The sequence below is a fragment of the Acomys russatus genome, chromosome 7, assembly GCF_903995435.1.
Source record: "Acomys russatus chromosome 7, mAcoRus1.1, whole genome shotgun sequence".
In the NCBI taxonomy this organism is placed as follows: Eukaryota; Metazoa; Chordata; class Mammalia; order Rodentia; family Muridae; genus Acomys; species Acomys russatus.
Window position 1 is genome coordinate 40,175,087 of NC_067143.1, and position 24,169 is coordinate 40,199,255.

The window sequence follows — 24,169 nt, forward strand, 5'->3', positions numbered from 1 at the left end:
CACTGTTTCTAGTGCCATGTGTACCTGCCTGCTGTCATGCTCCCTGCTATGATGGGCATGGACCTGCTCTCTTTAAACCATAAAGCCCCAGTAAACTCTTTCTTCTCTAAGTTGTCTCGGTAATGCTGTCTTCACAGCAATAGAAAAGTAACTAACACAGTGATCTGTATTTTTATCTTTTGGTGGCATCTGAAAATTATGAATTTGGTGCTCATCCTGATCCTGGACAATTCCAGTCTCAACCAACAAAATGGGATCGATCTACAAAGTTCTGAATACCAATTGGCTCTCTCAGCAGGAGTAATTCAGCTCCCACACAGCATTAAACTTTCTCTCACTGTGACTTGAGCAGATTAAGTTCCAAGCTAACTGTGCAAATGAAGACTGAAACTAGGGAATCATTGTGACGTATCATGTGTTCTATATTTCTAAAATGGCAATGCTAGACCTTTATCTTTAAATATAATTCATACTTTTTGAAGAAGTACACCTAACATCACATTTCTTCTCCCATTTAACAATTTCTATCCTTTTTAAACCACACTACAATAAAAAATACTGCTATTTATTATACTTTATCCTTGTATATATGGTTTGTACTATAGTGTTTTTCTTTATGCTTTTTATGGAGCTGAATTCACATGGTAGGTCTGAAAAGAAGTTATTGATTAATTAGGTTTCAGGTGATAAAATGAAAGTCAAACATGCTAAGTGCTTTGTTCTAGATCTCCTAGCTGTGGCAGAGTTGGGATTTGAGTCAAATATATGTCAGGAATCAAAGCTCGGATCTATTATTTCTCTTGTCTATGTAAAGCTATTATTTGTGATAACAATTAAAATTGGCAATAACTTTTCTGCTCAAGTTAAGTTTTCCTTAATAGTTACCATGCTTATTGGCACAAAAAGCTGAAGCCCTCTTTACAAAATGTACTTAAGCATAGGGAAGGCCCTCTCGTGATGAGTTCTTATCTGGATGTACTTTTCCAGGTTTTTGTCATAGGGCAACCTCTGACAATGAACCTTGATTAAGATTCTTTACTAAGCAATAGCAGCACTATTTAAAGGACTTTACCCCTCCCTTTGGGGATGATTATTTCATGATAAACTAGTTGCTATAAACTATCTGTGTTGCTATAACATCTGTGTTATATTCAATACTTATTCTTAGTTTTTATTGAAAATCTCTTGAATGTAATTCATTCTCTAAGATTCTTTTTTGAATAAACTAATACAGGTATGTATTTTTGTCTAATACGTTAACTTTTGAGGTATGTGGGTAGTCTTAAAGCCATGTCTCATGATCCAAACAAGAAGAGTCAGTATAAAAGCAGCATGTTATATTTGAAGGAGGAAAAAAAAAAAAGAAAGAAAGTTTTTCTTTAGAAATTGATACTGCTGGGAATACGGTGGGTAATATACCAGAAAAAAAAAAAAAAAAAGCTAGATGAAACATGGCTCATCCACGCAGCTCTCTAGTCAAAAGAAGAGAGGAAACAGAAACCCTATTCAAAAAGTATACCAGGTTACCCTGGTGAAAAAAGATAGTCCATCTAAACCTCGGGAAAAGCGCAGGAACTTCAAAAGCCTTGAATACAGTATAGGAGATTCAACTTAAGTGCATGATGATTCTTTTGGCGGACAAGTCAATTACAGATAGGAATCTCATTTGTACCTCTATATGACTCAGAGAACAGTGGTCAGGCGTAATTCTGAGAGGGAATCTTATGCTTAAAACTGAACTTTGTTGATACCTTAGAACAGTAACACAAGTCAGGGATCACGATTTAACTTGCTATATCACGAGAGGGCCGTTCCAGAGCTCAGGAGGGCCAGATGTTAACAAGATGTTGAGAACTCAATCTACAAAAGGCTCAACTCAAGCAGTGAAGTGAATTTGCCCCGCTTGAGTTGCTGGAAGCTAATTTCATCTACCAAGAAGAGCATTGGAACCTGGTAGTCCTGTGTTTGAGATCAGCAGGTAGAGCAGTCTCTGGAGCCACCTCCTGCTGCTGCTGCTGCTGTTTACTGCTTTAAACCCTGAGCACTCTGAACTAACTCTCTCAAGTAAAGTAATTAATAAGAAGCACTTTTAACTTAAATTTTAATTTAATTTTTGGAGAATTTCATAGATGAGTACTTTATGTACATATTTTCCACCCTTCTCTTTTTCCCAACTACCCTGTCCCCTAATTTACTCTTGAATACATGACCTGTTCTATAATTGTTGTTTTAAACACACACACACACACACACACACACACACACACACACACACACACACTATCATGAGTCCAATTAGTGTTGCTCAAATGAATATGTGTTTTGGGATGACAACTTAGGACTGGATAGCCAATTAGTGATCTGGAAAAAACTGATTCCCCTTCTGTTGGCAGCCATTGCTTCCTATGGCTCTTCATCTATGCATACGGCCTTGTAAACTTTCGCCCTTTCCACATTGACAAGTCATGAGGGCTCTTCATTGTGGAGATTTCACTGTAGATGTACCAATTGGCATGGGCATCTCACAGTCATTTATTCTCTGCACTTTGACCAGTTGTGAGTATCTATGATACTTACAACGACATCATTTTTCTTTCACTTTAGGTTTTAAATGAATGAAATCCCTTTGCTTCATTTCAGTGCCTACTCCATGCCCAATCAACAACAACATCGATGATGATGGTGATGGTGATGGTGGTGGTGATGATATCATTGATGGTTGAAATTTTGCCAAAACAAAAACAACAAACAAACAAACAAACAAACAAACAAACAAAAAAGCCCTGAAGTACTCAAATATTCTTCACAGTATAGTCTGTCTTGCAAATCTCCTATGTTTGCATTTGGAAAACTTGTGTAAACCCTGGCAAATGCCAGGGGGTCATACAGTCCTTTCAGGCAATACGTACAACACTGCACTTCTGTTACTGCCTGCAGACTATGCAGCCACCAGGAATTGCCTTGTTAAATTGGAAAAAAACTAAACTGATACTGTCCACTTATTTTTTTTAATCAAAACTTTAAGTAAGCATAGAAGGTAATGGTTTCATGTTTATCTCTTCATACATATGTTACATAAATATTGTGTTCTTTGCTCTGCATCTTCTTTGTGCTTTTAATGCTACTTCCTTTATTTCCTCTAGTTAACCCCAGCATCTGTCTCCTTAGTAAATGTGCTCTATTTATTCCTTACCATTCATATCTTGTCATTTCCATTATGTTCCTCTTTTTCAGCCTCATGAATTACACATGTACATCTACAACTATAAATATACATACTCATAAACATACACAAATGTGATTTTAAATCTAAATTTTATGTATGATAAACAATGTTATCATTGTTTTATGAGTCTGACTTATTCTGTTTAATGATTTCCAGTTTCATCCATTTTTCTGTAAATGTAAGGATTTCAATTTTCTTTGTGACAGCATACATTTCCACTGCATATAAGAGAGACAGTGAGGTCTGGAAGTTCTTTCACAAAAGCCACCCAATTATCATGGGAGAAAGTCTCTTAACCAAGAGCAAAGATGGGAACCAGAGCCCAGGAGCAAAGTGGAACAGATAAAACATGCTGAAAAAAAAAAAAGGCCACTGCTATGCAAGTAAGCCAGAAAACCCATGAAATGTGATCATTGTGTAGCTTTGCTGTTGAGCTTCCAAGCCTTTGCTCTGCTTTGGGCCACTTCTTTTTCTCTGTGCTTCCTACCATGTCTCTATCTCCAAATCTCTCTTTAGGGATACAAGAACCTGTTCAGCGGTTCCCTCCAAACAACTGTATCTGCTGATATTGTATTTATCACAATACTGTAGACCTCAGGCAACTCAAGAACTATATGGGTCATCAGAATGCAACTAAAACAATGTCCTTAAACAAAGTAGGTGCACATTTGGGACTTCCGCTTAGTCGCTGACCAAGGATAGCCTTAACATTTCTGAACCCGCCATCCCCCTTTCAGCTGAGCATAATAACAGCATCTACAGAAGACTTTTATAAAGTTTGAGACATCATATAAAGTGTTTGCCAGGGTGTTTTGCACATATCAAATGTTTTTTTAAAGCATCATTTTATTGCTGTAAAAGAATAAATGTAATTATATCTTAACGTCATTTCTTTCTTTCTTAAGTTATATACGGGTATGAGGCTTTAGGATTACGGCTCAGAATGAAAGAAGAAAAGGAAAAATGTTAGCCTGGGCTGCACCATTTTGTACAACTTCTTGTTATGGTTGAACTGTGACAATTTCCCTAGCAGAAAAACTGGTGTGAGTTGTTTCTATGACTTCTTTTCTTCCCTACATCATAGACTCAGGCAATAGCCATTCAGGATGTTTCTCAATCACTTAGTATTCTTTGATTGACTACTCAGTGGTTATCCCTAGTAATGTCGAAGTTTGGTTCAAAAAAGTAAACATTTTAACCTCAGTCTTCTCTTTCTGTCCTATGACTATTACAACCTGTACTTGGACAGTGGGTTATGATTTGGAGAGAATCCCTTCAGTAGTTTTCCCCCCAAATAAACGTCTGAACTGTCAGTAGGTCTCTCTCTCATGCTCTTGCCATTTTCTTCTTCTTCCTAACTTCCTTCCTTCCTTTTTTTCTTTCTTTTTCCTGACCTTTCTGAAGAGATAATAAACTCACTCCATAAGTAGAACAATAAAAGTTAGGCTGCAATACACTAAAAATAAAGAAAAAAGTTTAAAAAACTCTCTCTATGGAAGAAACAAAGATTTTCTATATAGTAGATTTCAATGAACTTTTGGAAAGTTGTACCTGGTAGTAATTTCTTTGTGCTTTATTAGGGGATAGCTCCAATGTTTGCTTATATATGGCATCTATGGCTTGAGTTCTTTAATTTTTGTTGCCTTCTAAAATGTGTTTGTTGATAGATTTGTTTCCCCAATGCTGAATAAATTGAATGATATGGGCATATGAAAAAGAGTTCATTCTGATTGCACATGAACAAACAGGTGTTGAATGGAGCATAAGTTGAATTAAGGAATAGAAAAGGATGTGAAAAACCATCTCTGATAAAGTGCAAATGTTGGGACATAATGATACAGATTTATATTGGCATGTATTGTGTCTTTATTACATTAGGAAAACATAATTGCCTCAAACCTAGTATCTAGGATAGTTTAAATTAAAGAGAAAGAAGCCCATTTAGATCCTGAGAAAATGCTGTATTTCCATAGTTCTGTATCTATAATCCCATGTTAAAAAAGCATCAGAAATAGAATTATTCTGCTTTATACTAATACAGATTTGTTGAAACACTTTCACACCAGTCATTGTTAGACCTGTGGATGAGAATTCCTGGAAAGAATATGGGACAATAAGAGCTTAATGACAGGACAGGTTGGAATGTTGCAAACTCAGAATCAAACTATCTTGTGCTATTTTTAACCCATCAGTAGCCATTTATTGCTTTCCTTTTGTACATCTTAACATCTTTTCCCACTGGGTAAATAGTTTGTAATATATAAATAATCTACTTTTGAACAATGAAAATGCTAAGACTAGAATCAGATGACATTAAATACCTATGGCTTAGATTTCCCTGCTCTTCTGGAACCCATCTACCTGTAAGTCACATACCTGATTTTCTTTTGATGCTCATCATCTTCTTTGAGGTAGACTGGGTATTGCCAGGAGTTAACCTGTCTCATTCTTAATACACATTATATATAATTTCTACTCTAATATGTGGTATTGAACCAAAACAACTCAGTTATAATACAAAGTTTGCTTCCAATACTTTCAAAGGGCTATCGCAGGCTATTAGAATAATTAAGTAATACAAGTTAATTGTTATTTGATCAGATCATGTTCATATCAATTACTAGTGTTTTCTTTATCACAAGAATATACATCCTAGATGTAACAGATAGATACAATTGCATAGATATGTAAGGTAAAATCCATATACAAAGTCTTCAAAAACCTCTGAGACATACAGAATATGGCATTTAAAGTTTTTTTTTTTTTTTAATCATTTCAGAGAGCTGTTTCTTTTGTAGAAAACTCTTAGTTATCCCCACTTTTTCCATTGTGGGTACAGTGCACAACTTATTTTCATATTACTAAACTGTTGTGGTATTATGTGATGCTATGAGCTAGTTATGTTTCCTGTATGGGTATATGCAAAGCATAGCATTACACAACTCACAAAGTTTCAACTTGTGAATATCTCTGAGCCCCAAATTTCTGAAAATAAATTATAAACAAGGATTAAAAAAAATCAAAATTACCTTCCAATGTGTTTCTAAAGCTGAAGTTGGCAGTTCTATCCATTGGTCCAGCTTCATACTGGGTCATACTCAGACAAAATTCTACATCTGCTGAAGACGGGAGCCTGGGGGTTTTGGCTTTGTCATGGTTTCCAGGATTGCGCAATAGTGGTCCCTCAGGTGTCCCATCACATAAAACCTGACGGCTATTATATTCTTCTGATCTGCTACAAATGATCTGTGAAAAGAAATTTATGTTCAATGAGTTACCCCTGAGACAAGAGGAGGTGGGGATGTTGAAATTACTCTTCATTATCTTCATTCAGCTCTCTGGTGATTAGATGATGCAAATTGTCAAAGGATGCAGTGGAGTTTGGCGGATAAAGGATGGACTTAGGCTTACAGAGCCTTATCATCAAATTGTGATAAAAATGAGTACTTTATATAAATATTTGAGATTAAAATCAATTTGTGAAACCTCTACTATACATTAACCACCATGTGAGATACTAAATCTCAGGTTATGACAATAAGGCAGCTACTGCTCCATATAAAGTCTATAGTGTATCTCTTGAACAATAGTAAACATCAAACAAATATTTATTAACAATAACCAGGAATGCCAAGAATCGGTGATAATCCTACTCCATGATTTTTGAGTTTGTGATAACAGACCCATTTTTAATGGCTAGGGTGATATACTGCATAGTGTTCCTCATATAGACTTTTAATCGCATAGCAGTTTTCATGATTCCTATGCAACTTTCTGGCAGGTCATTTTTTTTTTTCAAAACTAACAATCCTTCACATTTTTATAGGAAATGTTTTTAGGAGCCATGCTACCTGAAGCGTTTCATTTAAATCATGTGGCAATACTTTCCCACATTAATAAGTAAACTTAGACTCAAAGAAGGCAAGTGACACTTTGAAGGTAATAGACATTTCTATCACGATGTTTCTCAGCTCCAACTTTGCTTTACTTTGTCCAGTTATTTATTTACTCTTAATGGTGTGTGCATATATGTATGTAACATTGACATAAGTGTATGTTTGCATGAGTGTTGCTACAATGTGTGTTTTTAGGTGTACTTGCACATATACATGTTTGTATATGACCGTGGAAGGTAGAGGTTGATGGTGTGTGTCTTTCTCAGTCACTCAGCATGGTATACATGGTGTACTGGAACAGTACTCATTGACTTGACTAATTTGGCTAGGAAGCTTGCTCTGGTTTGCAAGCACTAGGATACTAACAGGAAGCTACTAGCCCCACTCAGGGATTAAGAGGTGCTGATTATCTGATCTCCAGTTTTTATGCTTGCGCTGCAAATATTTTAACCACTGAGCCATGTGGTTTCTTGTCGTGCTTCCTCATTGGGGGAGAGGCGGGAGAAGGTAGTGTCCAGTTGCTGCAGCACACCAGGCTGGAAAGCATGAAGCAGAGGCCAGAACAGCTGGGGTCTGCAGGATCCCAATCTGGAGGGTAATGCTGACAGAAGTCCTTCTCCAAGGTTCTCAGTGTTACGTCTCTCCAGTTCGGAGGGGAGGAAGAAGTCCTTTCTTGAAATTTTCAGTGTTATAGTTCTTAGCGTCCAGACAAAAGGGAAAGATATGAAGCTCAGCCACATGGGTGGGTCCGAGGGTCCAGGTCCAGCGGTGAATGCCCAGAGAGAGAAAGCCCTCTCTGAAGCAGCTCTTCAAGTACTATAGTCTTTTAGCTTAGACACAGCGACTCTTAGATGATACTAAGTGAAACAATTTGTGCCCATTTATTTGGAGTGAATAAGGGGTATATATGAACCTTCGGGGAATGGGAATGGATTCCAGGGTGGGCACGTATCATTGGTTGGGGATGGATGCTGGAGATTCTCTATTTGCATGAAGAGGAATTCCAGGTGCCAGGCTACGTGATCGTCTTGAGAATTGGGGAGGTAAGTGGTCGCTACATGTGCCAGGGCGTGCAGGCTCAGAACAGGGAGGATCGTTCCTTCTACCAATTTCAAGACTGAGCTGTGGACACACTTCACATCTCTCTACTTCCAGACTTCCCTGGTGGTGTAGTCTTCTGGCCCCACAGAGCATTGCCTCTGTCCCTCTCAAAGCATTTATAACTCATGCGAAAGAGTTCGACGGCCAATGTTTTACAGCACTTCTATGTTGAAATGAACAGCAGATTCCCAGTTCTTCATCTAGTTTGCATTTGGTTTTGGCAGTCAGGATCCAACAGTGTGAAATGAAACTTCTTTATTTGAGCAGAGGAGTCCTTATAAAATTAATTATTGTACTTGGAGGGGGAAAAAGGAAGAAGAGTGAGGGAAGACTTGACTAATGGATGGTTTGGAGTACATTTGGGAGGCAGAGTCAGTAGTGACAAGCTATCCAAAACCACAAAAATGAAATATTATTCCATTTTATGAATTACAACTATTGATAGCTCAAAATAGTTGGGTACATTCTGAGCACAATTTATGCTAGTAAATGCCAGATGCAATAACAATAAATGCCTAAATTGGTGGTCTAAGTTCTCCATTTAATTTGGATTACTTTCAAAGTCCTCTCTAAAAATGTAGTTAGTTACATTGGGAATTCCAACTTCAACAAATAAATTTGAAGAGCACACATTAATTCATAGAGTGATGCTGCTGAGAAGTGCCTGTGGTAATTAGTTTTCTGCCCATTTTGCTATCAGTCACCCTGAAGCTCGCCTGCTTCACCTTATACCAACATGTCCAGATAGATTCACCCTTCCCAAGAATGACAATGGTGGGTCACTGTTGATGTTCCTACAAGTAGCTCCCGAAAACTGGAGACTAGATGAGGCTGGTACCAATATATTGGGAGTGACATCTAACACTCCAGAAAGGTAATGATGTTTTCTCAAAATAGCATAACACAAGAATAAAATTGCATTGAGCAGAGGGTCGAGGTAAACTCCTGTGGTATGTTTCTGGTTCCCAGGGCTTCACTGTGAAACTCAAATTCACACGTATCTACTCCAGAATTTAAAGGAAAAAAAATTACAAAGTGATTCACCTTAAAAGGTTAGGTTAATTTCTGAGCATTGCACACTACAATGGATGTATGTTTATTGTGCTAGTTTGCTTTTTGTTGCTGTGATCCAGGACTAACCAAAGCCAACTTAGGGAGAAAAGGTTTTACTTGAATTACAGGATGCTAAAATTTTTCATAGGGAAAGACTGAAACAGAAACCTCAAGGCAGGGAATGAAGCAGAGACACCAGAGCAATGCTACCTAATGGCTTGCTTCCCTTGACTTGTTCTGATTTACTCAGTTACCCTCTTACACAACCCAGGCCTTACTTGCCCAAAGATGGGGCTACCCAAAGTGGACTGGCCATTCCATCAGTCAGCAATTAAAGTTCCCTATTAGGAAGCCAGCATGCCTATCTTTACAAGATATTATTCAATTGAGAGATCCTTTTTCCCAAGCATGTCTAAGTGTGTAAAACTGATAAGAACTCACCAACACAGTGATGATCCTGGGCTTGATGTAGAATTCAGGTTTATACACTCTTTTTATCTTTCTCTTTGTACTCTTTGGTTGCATGTATGGACGAGTTTCATGACTTACCCACCAATCACAGTCATGAAAATGCTCATATTCTAAACATATACATGTGCTTATGTTTTAAAATTCCAACATAGTTTTCATAAGTCACAAAAATATTACAATAATAACAAAAATTATTTTCTTTATACTTTCATACCAACCAGCCTGCAATTAAAGCCAGAAAACAGTGGGTTTTATTTTGTATGCTGCCATCCGGTTCTTTTTCTTCACATTGACTCTGTGAGACATTTTTTTTTTTACATTTTTAAAATTAATTTATTCATATTACATCTCAATTGTTAGCCCTTCCCCTGTTTCCTCCCATTCTTCCCTCCCTCCCACTTCCCCCCCTCTCCCCTCCCCTACGTCCGTGATTGAGGGAGACCTCCTCCCCCTATATATGCTCTTAGAATATCGAGTCTCTTCTTGGTAACTTGCTATCCTTCCTCTGAGTGCCGCCAGGCCTCCCCATCCAGGGGACATGGTCAGAGAAGGGGCACCAGGGTTCATGTGAGAGTCAGATCTCACTCTCCACTCAACGGTGGAGAATATCATGTTCATTGGCTAGGTCTTGGTAAAGGTTCGAAGTTTAATGCCTATATTCTCCTTGGCTGGTGCCTTAGTTTGAGGAGACAAAAAGAGACAAACGGTATATACTCACTTATATCAAAACACTAGTCCAAGGGATACATACCATGAAAAACTTTACTTTCCAAGAAAGTGGGTCAGAGGAGAAGACATCCTATTGAGACTTTAGGCAAGAGTAGCATGGAAGAATAGGGAAATAGTAGGACCCACAGGGTCCTGGAAACCTACAAGTCAAACATTAGTTTAAAGTTTCCCTCCAAAGCATGTTATTAACCTGGCCAGTGTTGGCCACATGCTTTCCTCCCAAGAGGTCCTTGCTGAGGCTCCACTGACTCCTCTGCTCTGCACACTGCTGCTCACGCTTCTCTATACCCCATGTTTCTGCCCATGGTTAGGCACAGATATGTTCACCTGGTGGGGTCAAAGACCCTACAGATTCTTCAAGATCAAGGGAAAACTTAGTAAAAATAATTGTTACGTGGCTGACTCAAAAGGGTCTAAGAATGGGAAGAGTCCTAGAAATACATTCCAATCATGGTCCTTATGCAGCTTCAGAATCCCAATCCAAACTCCAATCCGGAATGTTGAAACTTTAAATTGCCTTGATTTCTGTAAATGAAAATCTGCATTTTACTACATGGGACAAAAACAGGGAAAAATGTCCAAAAAGTGTATAAGATTATCTTCAAGCTATGTATGTAAAGTATATATGAACCATGAATGAATTTACTATTCAGACTTTGATTTCTTCCTTAAAATATCTATTTCTTACATATGAAGATATTTGAAAATGCATAAATACAGCATTTCTGAGTCTTAAGTTTTCCATACCTCAGTTATTTTTCCATATGAATGACTTGTGAACAGTTTCATAAAACTAGTGCAGCTTCTACTCTGAATGTAGCAGGTTGGATGTCTTTGCAATGTCAATAGACATCGTGCAGGGGCATGGAGAAAGTCATTTCATACCTATTTGATTATTAATCCTCAGGGTACTTAAAAACTACTCTTTTTGCAGAAACAACACTTACAGCAGACTCAGTTACATTAGAGAGGTTGGATGAAACTATTTTTGCTGAAATGTTAACTCCCATGTGACTAAGTGTTAATAATGCAGAGAAAAGACACTGTGGTTGTAGAAATAATATTTTTTAAAGGTAGCTCCAAATTTTTGTCTTTTTGTTTGATAGAGAGATTGTTGCCATTGTGGCTATGGCCCTAGATATTATAGTCAGAGAGATAGTATCTAGTATAGATTTGATTAACCCCCTGGCCTTAGGCAAATTATGCAGACTATCTATCAAGACTGTCTATCTCTAAATGGAGAGCATATTGACTCTTTACTCAGGATCAAATAGTTTAACATACTTACAGCAAGCTATACAGTGACAGATATAAAGGATTAATAATTATGGCTGAGATGTAGCTGTGTACTATGATACTTTGCTAGCATGTATCAGGCCCTTGGTCCCACCCTCAGATTGTCTCACCCCCAGTAATGCCAAAATTTATAACTGATATTGAATATAAAATCATTACTCAGATATGCAGTTAATTTTTATCTCTAAGTATATGAGTATTTAATATTCCTTATTATAATAACTGATCCTAAAATGTATCATTTCAAACATTTCTTTAAAGTACTTCTCATACGTCAACTCAAAACAATGTGACAAGATAAACAAAGACTAAACAAATAATTTTACATGAACTGATTTCTTTAAATAGTTTTATAGTAATGCTATATTGAGCCATTGTATCTCTTAGAAACAAAAATATCTCTTAAATATTTAGGTATCTTCTTGATTGTACATCAGAGAAGTAACACTAGCTCATGTTTATGTGAGCCAAAGGATAGTGGTTTTTACAGGATGGCACATTGTTTTCTCCTAGGTTCTGTTCTCTCATTAGCATAGAAAACAATCATATATAATAACAACAATTTTTTGTTAAAAAATATAAAGGTCATTAATTCTAAATGGCTTGTTTGGAAACTGACAAAAATTGGACTAAGCCCAGGGTTTCTGGTCATAATTTGTTTCTTTCTTTTTCTAACCACAAATGATTTGTAGCATATACTTGGAGGAGCATAGCGAAATAGGCAAGTGCAAAGAAACAAAGAAAGGGAGGCAGAAGAAACAGATGCATTAGTATTGTAGGTGAAACATGATAGTGTTCTATTAAATTTAAGAAGTAGCAATAAACCATCAACTCTTAAAAGCCTTCAGGAGCAAAGATTTTATTATGGTATTTGAGTTTTTCCTGAAAAAAAAAAAACCCACTAAAGCATATGACATTCCACAAAATCTTTTTCATAAAGAAAAAAAGAGAAGCTGTTATTTCACAGAGTAGTTGTCATGGTTACCTAAACCCATGACTTTCTGCTGAATGTGACTTTGTTTTTTCTTCCCCCTGCGGCTTCCATGTGATATGCTTTCCACCTGATGAGTGAATTTCCTGGCTGCAGTTCACTCACATCTATCATCAAGAAGCATTTTCCTCTCCACTGTGATCCATCATGACAGCTCTCTTTGACACACCTCTTCTTCTTAGGTTGGTTTCTCTATTGATTGCATAACATTGTATGCAGTAGTGTTGAACACATGAATTGTACTTAAATGTCATCCAGTATCTTCCTTTAAAAACATTATGAGCTATTATAATGACTCTGCTTGAAAAATATTTTTGATAATAATCAAACAAATGGATAAATAACAAGCTAGAAAAAGGCTGATTGCATATTAAGTCTTCCTAAAACAATTAACATGAATTACATGATGATATCTATTTTTAAAAGCTTGCCAAGTAATTATCAACTCAAATAATGCTTAGATATATTATGACTATACCACATATTTACATTATTTTTATGTACACATTAGCATTCTCTTCCCTCTCCCACTCTCACCCCCTGGAGACCAGCGGTCACTGCACAAAATGCCTTCTTTTAGATGTTAAGCAAGTGTTATCTGTTGGCATTTTGTCTTCTGCACTGAGGATCCAGTGCTGTAACATATGGGCTGAGTCCTCAGAAATCCATGTAGGATAAGATTTAAATTTCTCAGATTTTCATTTTTGTTTAATTTAGCATGTAATTATGAAGCCCATTCTGCGTATGTATCATGGTCTCTCTGTGTATGGTTACAAATTTACTTATAGTTTCTATCTTGGAAAATATGACAGTGTGTTTGTTTTGGTTTTTGTTTTTAATGTGTATGGGTGTTCTGCTTAATGCAACTCCATGGACCATGTGTGTTCCTGGTGCCCATATTGACCAGAAGATATCAAATCTCCTGGGACTGGCGTTACAAATGATTGTAAGCCATTATGTGGGTGGTGGGAATCAAACCTGGGTCAACTGAAGAGTACAAAAGAGAGTAAAAGTAACTACCGGTCAAGTTATACATCCATAAATTAGTTTATTAGACCTATTTTAAGTGCAAGTCAAGACAGTTTACTTAAATAGTGATGGAGACACAGTAACTTGGGTTCTGTCTTCAACTGATTACTGTAGACAAATCCTCCTCCTGTTTCAGACTGATGCTTTATGAAATGTGAGCAATCCCTGAGATACCACAAAAAAATCTCTCAGTTTGGAATGGGCAAATGCTATCAAAGCTGTAATGTTCTCTTTTGTCAAATAAAAAGATACCTGTATGAGATGGGCTACAGCCTACCTAACTTGGAAAGTATTAATGAGCTCATTTTAACTTGGAAGCTATTTGATCCCATCTAACACAAAACAGTCTGGTTTTTAATTTGAATGTTTAATTTAGACAGAAGCATTCAAATTAACAGTGTGTTCATTACGGAAACCCTGCTTTCGTATAGGAAAGTAAAGAGATAACTAAACAATCTCCATATTAATTAAATCTGTGAATCTCAGTGCTTTCTGCACCTTAGAACCACATTAAGAGCCTCCGTTGGGGGGCAGAGGGCAGGAGGTTTGCTGTGGTTTAGAGACCAGCCTCAGCTGTAGGGTAAGTTGTAGGTCAGCCTACGGCTACCCTATGGGACTTCCTCAAATAAACAAAAAGTACAGACGTTGGCACTTTACAATAGACCTGTTGATTCTGTGTTTCCAGCAAGACATTGGATGATTGATGCTCAAGTAACTGCAAAGCAATCATAAAAACTGTCAATGATTTTCTGACTGACAGTGAATGAATTAAAGCAATGTGAAAATTTGTTATTAGTTTACTCGTTAATGTATTATTTTATGTCTATGGTTGGCTTGTCTGCATGGGTGTCTGTACACCATGTGTTCCTAGTGCCCAGGGAGATCAGAAAAGGACGTCATATACACAGGAAATGGGCTTGCAGATGATTGTAAGGGGTTATATTAGTGCAGGGAATTGAACTGAAGGTATCTGAAAGAATAACCAGTAATTCTGAAAGATGAGCCATCTTTCAAGGCAGAAACAATCCTAGTTTGCATTGCTTCCATTTCAGTAAGCCATTTGTCAGTTTTCTTTTAAAATGATATGGCTTCTTTTTCTCCGGCACATCTTCACTAAACAGAGGTTTCCCAAGGACACACACACATGTAAGCATATAGAATGTTTTAACTATATCCCTCCTCTCCTGCTCTCTAACTCTCGCCTAATGGGAAGCATTGAGGAGAGGGAAATCTTCATTTTTTTTTTTTTTTTTTTTTTTTTATTTTATTTTTTTTTTTTTTTTTTTTTATTTTTATTTTTATTTTTTTTATTAATTTATTCTTGTTACATCTCAATGTTTATCCCATCCCTTGTATCCTCCCATTCCTCCCCCCCCCCATTTTCCCATTATTCCCCTCCCCTATGACTGTTCCTGAGGGGGATTACGTCCCCCTATATATTCTCATAGGGTATCAAGTCTCTTCTTGGCTACTTGCTGTCCTTCCTCTGAGTGCCACCAGGTCTCCCCCTCCAGGGGACATGGTCAAATGTGAGGCACCAGAGTATGTGAGAAAGTCGTATCACACTCTCCACTCAACTGTGGAGAATATTCTGACCATTGGCTAGATCTGGGAAGGGGTTTAAAGTTTACCTCCTGTATTGTCCTTGGCTGGTGCCTTAGTTTGAGCGGGACCCCTGGGCCCAAATCTGCCTATCATATTGTTCTACTTGTAGATTTCTAGGACCCTCTGGATCCTTTTATTTTGCTGTTCTCCCATGCGTCTCTCATTTAGAGTCCCAATAGGATGCCTTCCCCTCTGTCCCAGTTTCCTGGTAAGTGAAGGCTTTCGTGGGACATGCCCCTTGGGCTAGTATGCAGATATAAGTGAGTATATACCATTTGATTCTTTCTGCTTCTGGGTTAACTCACTCATTATGATCATTTCTAGCTCAATCCATTTATCCACAAATTTCGGGAATTCCTTGTTTTTAATAGCTGAGTAGTATTCCATAGTGTATATGTACCACAGTTTCTTTATCCACTCTTCTACTGAGGGACACTTAGGCTGTTTCCATGTTCTGGCTATTATGAATAAGGCTGCTATGAACATGGTTGAGCAAATTTTCTTGTTGTGTGCTGGAGCATCTTCTGGGTATATTCCAAGGAGTGGAATAGCTGGGTCTTGAGGAAGCCCTATTCCCATTTTTCTGAGATAGCACCAGATAGATTTCCAAAGTGGCTGTACTAGTTTGCATTCCCACCAGCAATGAAGGAGTGTTCCTCTCTCCCCACATCCTCGCCAGCATGTGGTGTCGCTTGAATTTTTGATCTTAGCCATTCTGATGGGTGTAAGAACGGTAACAAGAACGATTGTGTGAGTAGAGAAAACAGACAAGAATTAGGTGACCTGTCACGTCCCAGCTGTTTATTCCTGCACAGTGCAGAGATTAGGTAGGTAGAGCAAACATTTACTCATTTAATCTTATTTTAAAATAAGGTTGTTTACCGATGAATTAAAAATAACCTTGTTTGTGAGTAACAGTTAAGGCCTTAGGTTGAGAAGTAGATTCAATAATCTGTGTTTTGTCCTGTCATCCCAATATATTTCTATATTCTTCCTTCTTTCTTTTCAACCCCTATCTCCATGCCTAAGAAAGAAAGATAAAGGAAAGGAGAGAAATCCCTGAGTCCAATCTCGTTTTCTTTCTGAATAAGTCCAATAATAATTTATAACCTACTGTCAATGCATATAAACATCCATAGCCCAAGAGAACAACCCTACCCAAGCCCACTTAAGGGAGATGGGGCATCAGCCTCTCTTTAAGGCTTCTTCCTGCTGCTTTGGGATGCATAATATCTTTGTAAGGGCCCAAATATGATTGGGAGGGTCGAAGACCAAGTAATTTGGTTTTATAATTAAGCTTAGATGTTTAGGGGTTAATTTGTTTTTAGGTCTAAATAGAGGTTTTTAGATGATAGAGATAAGATATGATAGATATTGATTTACTTTCAGAATTATGAACTCACAAGAAAGTAAAAATGTTTTCTTCAAGTTTGCCAAATACAAATAGACAAAATACTATGAATGTTACATTTATATAATTCCTAATTGTTTTGTGGTCCTTCTTGCTGTATATAAGTTATTGTATATATGTGTAATCATATATATGTACATGTAAAAATTAAACTTAAAAATATATCAGTAATTCAAAATATAAAGTTATTTGCTTGTGAAGTTTGTTTCATTTTGTTAATTCTTTTTTTAAAATTTTGCTTGCTTTTCTTCAGTGATTTCTCCCCTACCCCACCTTTGCCAAATTTACATAAAAAGCCCCTTTTCTGCACAGCCCAATAAGTGTAATACAAGTCTGGAGGCGGTAACGTAGCATCTACAGTTCTGGACTTACTCACCAGGGCAGAGAAGTCTGTTGTGGTTTAAAAAAAATTTTTAATACTTATATAGGTGACAATAAGTATAAGTGGATAAAGTGGAAAAGTTTGAATTCAGTATTCAAAACATGGTTAGAAACATTAAAGCTGGGTACCATCACTAGTAGACACCTTGCCTAACTAAATATTAACGTATATCTTCCTTCTGAGCTCAGTGGATGTATTGCAACTCTTGATAATTTGGATGATCCTTCAGCCTCTATACATTAAGCAAAGTGAATCGAAGTGCTATAGCTGAGAGAATCCCACAGCTAAGTCTGACAGAACGTGAAGAGATAGCCAGAGGAGTAGAGAGCCAGATGAGGGTGTTGCAGTTCATAAGTTAAGGTAGAAGAAGTGAAAATAGACAACAATGTTGCTTTCCATCACAGTACCTCCATATATAGTATTCACTAGGTTCAGTAAACTCTTAGCACCATTGACACCAGTAATTGTCAGCTGTATTTTGCAATGATGCTTTAATAAGAGGCTCCATTTTGGAGGCATGTGTGCATCAGGGATAAAGGGCATTTGTATTTCAAAATGGCAGGTGTGGACAGCCTACGCAGGGTTCTCATCCCATCTGAGTTGGTAGGCAGAATAATTGTAGTGGGAAATTTCAGAAGATGTGACAGATAAACATTTTTCTCACATGTGTCTATATAAAGGAAAAATAATTTAACATATATTTCTTTATCTTTTGCCTCTAATACAGAATGAAGAAAGATAATAAGAAAAAACAAAAATGTAATCTCAAAATAGCAATGCCTCAATTCTTTGTCTAACGTTTTTAAAGTAGGAAGAAGGCGAATTTCTTCTTCATCTTCATGAAAACCTTTAGAAAGAGCTGGGTCCATACAAAAGGGTAGTTTTGTCCCTGAAAATAACATAGATTAGTCAGACAGCCATTGTCACTATTTACAAATGCCTTCTTTGCTATTTACCAACAGTGCTGTCATAAAGCAATTTTGACAAATGACGTGGTATCTTTTGACTTTAAAATGGCAATATACTGATATTAAATGCACATTAAATCAGTTAATGTATACAAATACATTCAATAGAGATTCACATATTCTAAATACTCATTCACCATACTTTAACTATCTTCCTTACTTAGCTATTTGAGAGTCGGCATCCTTTAAAATTTAAACAACTAAAGATTTTTTTTTGTGCAATTATTGTTTATCAGAGAACCATGTAATAAAGGTCATTATTGATACTTAGTGAGTTATCTCAGCACTATGCCTTGAAGGTCCTGATTAATAGATCTGGGTTAGGGCCAGATTTATACTTTAAAGTAGTATACTTTTAGATTCTACCTTTAATATTGATTTCATTATTTGGAATCATGGACTGACATAATTTGGCTTCTCATCCATTCCTAAATAACTCTGAGCTACTGTGTATGCCGGATACCGTTGTAGATGCTGGCAATACAGTGGTGGAGCAAGCAGTCTTTGTTCAAAGCAGCTTAGCAGTCTAATAAAGCTGTTATATATTACAAAAATAAGCACAACAGATATCCGCTTAATTGCAATTTCAACCCCCCCAAAAAAATGTCAAGAAGCATCAATATCTGTTTGTAAGGTACCTTTTTGCACTGAGACATCAGCAGAAATATAAACAGAAACCTGCATGAAGATGTGGCTACAGAAGCACCATTCCTTTATCAATTTACATATGTAGTGCGTCTTACCTGCCAGGAGGAGAAGAAGGATGCTGGGCTGAGAAGGTTAGGGTTTTCAGGGTGGTGACCTCCCAAGTACTCATCTGTGCAAATGTCACAGTGTTCTGCATCCCTCCAGTCCCAGTATGGAATAGTGAAGTTCTCATCCCCGGTTAGCTCCTGTATTTCTTGTTCACACAATAGCAAGAAAAGTCTGTGCCAAGGCAGAAACCCTGGTGCTTCGTGGGCAAAATCAATGTCCCTCCATATTTCAGACCCTCCGAGCAGTGTGTCCCTTGACACATAGTAATGCATCCAGACAAAGAGGTCATAGATGTTGATGTCATTAAACATAGGTGTTGACCCATTGTTCATTTGACCATAGGTGCCTGTGGGGATGACATAGAGTGGGCTGACAGTATGCTTTGCTAAAGTGAGGTAAGAAAAGAACTTATTCTTTTCTGAGGCACTCAAATCATAGATGTTTCTTCTAATTAAGAGTCTCTTCTCTGTACAATTTGGTCCCACAAATCCAAACTTACAGTTTCCGCAGTTGAATCCCATGAAGTTGCCAGAGCACTGGCAGGTCCTATTATAAAACACAGAGGGCCAGGACTCACGGTCATCCACCCCTTTGAAGGGGAATTGAGGTCCAGATGGTGCATCGGACAGAAGGATGTCTTGACAAGAACCTCTGCCTGAAAGCTGGCCGCAGGGACTCCCATCACCCATCCATGGTGGGCAGCATTCTTTTTCCATCAAGTTTTTAGAAGAGGCACAGGCTCGAGGAAAATGGCCAGCAGAGATCTGGAAACTCCACAGAATGCAATACAAAACAGCCAGGAACATTTTCCCCTTTAGATGGTACAAGCTCTGCTTAAATGGGTTAATGAGAGTCACAGACGTCTTTTCCAGCAACCCCTACAGTGACTATCACATGTCTTGGCTGAGACCTATATAACCACTCCCCCTTCCTACATCAAATATTCTCAGCCTTTACTCTAAGCTTATCCTCTGGAAAGCACATGATTTAACTTTTCCTTGGTGTTTAAACATAGCCAACAATGAGGTAGGCCTAACTTGAAGAAAGGATTATTATTCTAATTGATATAAAATTAACAATAATTGGATTTTTCAAATGAGAAGTAATATCAAGAATAGATTGATTGTTTCCTATTAAAAAAAGTCAAGAAACATCTAGATTCTGAACACAACGCTGTTGTTTTCTGGGACCGTAAGTGGACAAATAACAATCATAGAATTTACAAAAATATTTTCTCCTGAATTCATAGAACATTGCTTGTAACGATGACTGCTGAGTGTATTTATTTTATGTAGGTAATCAGAATAGAATAGTTGCGTCACACTTTCTTCTTTGTTATCCTGATGCATTCAGAGTATTTCAGAGACATCTTTCTTTCTTATCTTGGCGAACTGCTTCAATGTGTAAAGCTTTTTAGTTCAACACACGCACAAACTCTTCTCTCCCTCCCTCCCTCTCCCTCTCTATATTTCTCTCTCTCCCTCCATCTCTTTCTGTCTCTCTGTCTCTTCTCTGTCTCTCTGTCTCTGTCTCTCTGTCTCTCTGTCTCTGTCTGTCTCTGTCTCTCTGTCTCTGTCTCTCTCTGTCTCTGTTTCTCTCTCTCTCTCTCTCTCTCTCTCTCTCTCTCTCTCTCTCTCTCTCTCTCACACACACACACACACACACACACACACACTGTTTCACCAATAAATTCTGGAGGATAGTAATGGGCTTACTGGGTGGTTTGCACTGAACAACACAGTTCCATGAACTGAAAAATAAATAGGATGGTCAAGCACCACCTGTCTCCTTGTGTTTCTCTTCCCTGTTCAGCCTCACACTAAAACCTGAGTGGCTCACTGAACTCATATTGTAAGGGAAAGGAAGCGAAGGCTTGAGGAAGCTGCTTTGTCCGAACCCTGGCATTGAGGAGATCTAGAGAAAACCATCACTTTCATGATGACGTTGGAACGTCAGCTAGCTCTGCTTCTATTCTCCCCTAAGGTTTCTCTCAGTATTTAAAAACTATTGACACTTCCATAGGATTCTCTTGAGATTCAAGGCAGCCTTTGCAGGTAGAAGGAGCAATGTGTGGGTGCAGGGAAAGAGAAGTTGCCATGGAGATTCTGTCTCTTGCTGGGAAAAGGAAGCACTCACATGATCTTATTCAGGAGACTTAGTTTCTTTTTTTTTTTTTTTTTTTTTTTTTCTTCTTCTTCTCTTAGAGCCAAAAAAAAAAAAAAGAGAGATTAACACAGGACTCATTTCCCCTGGGGAGCTTTTCTGATGTATTACTTTAGCCACATGTGGCCTTTTGTCATTTTTTTTTCTCACCTAGTTGCAGGTGGAATTCAGCCTCTCCTGTTTAATTTAATTAACAACGTTTTCTTTCATTTGTTCCCCTATCTGGCATCTCAGCAAAATGCCTTAGAATGTGTCCTAACCATGATTTCTAAGGACATTACATTTGCTTTCTCAAGTTTGTTTTCAAAATCTGTATAGCCCGCTTAGAGGACTGACTAAAATAGAGTTTGCTGTCCTCATTTCTTTGACAGAGTTGATTCTTTTAAATTAACAGTTCTATGTATTCCTCTGCAGCGTAGCCCACTGTCTCCGCTAGTTACTCATAGGGTAATCCTATCAGCAGTACTGACTTCTCTGTATAAGAATCTATACAAATTACTAATAAGAATTTTCCTTTTCTTTTTTTTCATTACAGTGCATTTTCTTTTCTTTCTTTTTTCTTTTTAAGATTTATTTACTATTATTATGTATACAATGCTGTACTTGCATGTACACCTGTAGGCCGGAAGAGGGCATAGGATCACATTATAAATGGGTATGGCTGCTGAGAATTGAACTCAGGACCACTGCAAGAGCAGTCAGTACTCTCAACCTCTGAGCCATCCCTCCAGCCCTGCAGTGAATTTTCATTGGGAACATTATGTATTCTATTTAAATTACAATAGTTTGGGCATGCATGAATGTGTGTGTACATATATACACACACACACACACATTTTCTGTGTTTGTATGTATGTATGTATGTATGTATGTATGTATGTATGTATGTATGTACATGAACCAATGTGTTCCAGATGCCCCAGTGGAAATTAGAAGGCAACTTGTGAAAGTTAATTCTTTTCTTCAGCATGTGGAATTTGTGGATTAAACTCCTGTCTTCAGGCTTGACAGTAAGCGCCTTTTTCTGCTGAGCCATCTGGCAGTTTCTGGTACATATGTTAATTACCACCATAGTTTTTGCTTACTTGTATGCATAAATACAACTAAATAAAAGAGTTTACAGTGATTAGTCCTCTATAGTTTGAGTTAACACACTCTAATTTATTTCATAAATATACAGTTCCTAAAAATGCTTACATGTTTATAGATATTAGGTGGTAAAAGTTTAACAAATCATTACTCTAAATTTGATGCTCTGAAATTAGACATCTCAAAAATTTAGTTAAAAATTTCTAGTTATTTTCAGGGGTAAAAATGGGGAAGAAAGTAAAATTATAATTAGGATTTGATTAAACAGTTCCATTTATCACAATCTTAGCATTCCGAATTCCAGCATGAGGTTCCTTATCATGAACAGTCAGTGTTTTTATTACCGACTGAAAATTGGGTGCTTGTGATATTCATCACTACTGAAATCCCTTATCAGTGTAAAAATCTAAACAATAAGATAGTAAATAATCTAAACAGTAAGGTAATCGAACAGGCAATAATCTTGCAGATAGATACTATAATTGGACCCTTCTCTGCTAAATAGTCTATTTTGCTCTGTCTCCAGTCAAAATCTTGCTATCTGAGATCAGAGATTTTGCAATTGCACGGACATGTCATGCTTTTTCAGAGCTCGGAGATTAGTCCATTCTCTTTCTTCTTAAAAGGAGGTCTTCTTTTTTCACTTGAGTGATTTCTATTGACATGATAATAGTTGACGTCATTGCTGCATGAGGACATGTGCTGATCTACAGGCTGTGGGCTGCTCCTCTGTGCTCTCAGTTTCTCTTTGCAAATATACACACAAAATGCTTTTAAAAACTCATGCATTGGCCAGGTGAGGTAGCCCATGCCTATAATCCCAGCAACTGGGGAGGAAGAGGCAGGCAAAGTTATGTGAGTTCAAAGCCAGGCTGGTCTATAAAGTGAGTCCAGGAGAGCTAAGGCTGCAGAGACACTCTTTCTTGAAAATAAAAGCAAAAACAACAACAACAACAACAGCAAATCATGGCATACATTATGCTCCTTTCGAAACATGAATCCTCTGAGTGTTAATAATGTGAATTCATGTTAAATAGTAGATGTATGGTGTTTAGTTATGTAAGTGTTTATTCAATGTGTAACAGATAGGGGAAAACATGTACAAATATCTTTGTTTTCTTTTTTATTTATAATATATTATATAGTTTTAAAGTCTTTCAAACACATCAAAGAAGAAAATAACTGGAAAGGATAATGATGTTTCTTACATATTTATTTAACAAACTTTGATAGCTTAGACTAACAAATGGTCTTCTAAAATGGAATATTTGATTAATTTTTTGAGAATTTTATGCAATATAATTTGATCATATTTACCCCTTACTCTGCACCAGCTCCTTCCAGATCCGCCCTGACCACCTATATTCCCAAATTCTTGTCTTTTTTTAAAAAAACTTTAACTGTATTAAGTCCAATTTTGTTGCCCTAATACTCTTGATTATAAGGCCATACCCTGCAGCCTAGACGACCTCCCATAACTCATATCTGTGAACAAAACTGACTCTCTCCTCCTAGCAGCATGGATGGCCCTTTGTAATCATTTTATACTCAGGGCAGAGATGAAGGAAGAAATAGGAGTGTGACCAGAACTAAGAATATGATTCCAGGTAGACAGAACCTGGCAAGAAAGTTCTGCATAGAAAACAAGTCACACAATGAGAAGACACTGACAGAAGAAAATGAGAAAGATATCACACAGTCTCCTCCACAGGAGTCTACTTCGGAGAGAAGATGAACTACTATTACCTGGGTTTTATTCAATATTCATTTTTTATACAATACTGTTGAGAAGATTGCTAACTTATTTGGGCCAAGATGTACAAAATTTAAAAATTTTCATTTTCAAAATAATCCTGTATGGTGCATATTATATTTTAATGTTCTCAAACCAATTAATATTATGTTTAAGAGCAAATTAATAGTAAGTTGTAGAGGTCATATCTTCTTCCTCTATAACCACAATAGTTAGGTATTTCAGTTTTTTTCTCCTATCATTTACAACA

At 37.2% G+C, this 24,169-nt stretch overlaps 1 protein-coding gene across 1 annotated transcript in view; it reads right to left on the reverse strand.

Moving 5' to 3' along the window:
- Tyr (tyrosinase) overlaps positions 1 to 19,785 on the reverse strand; it is a 54,743-nt gene extending 34,958 nt beyond the window's left edge. Inside the window, exons 1-2 of the mRNA XM_051149459.1 lie at positions 18,902 to 19,785; positions 6,256 to 6,472 (exon numbers count right to left, since the gene is read on the reverse strand). Coding sequence (XP_051005416.1) covers positions 6,256 to 6,472; positions 18,902 to 19,720 — 1,036 coding nt within the window. The 5' untranslated portion in view covers positions 19,721 to 19,785. The remainder of the gene's footprint in view (positions 1 to 6,255; positions 6,473 to 18,901) is intronic.
- Between the last annotated feature and the right edge of the window lie 4,384 nt (positions 19,786 to 24,169).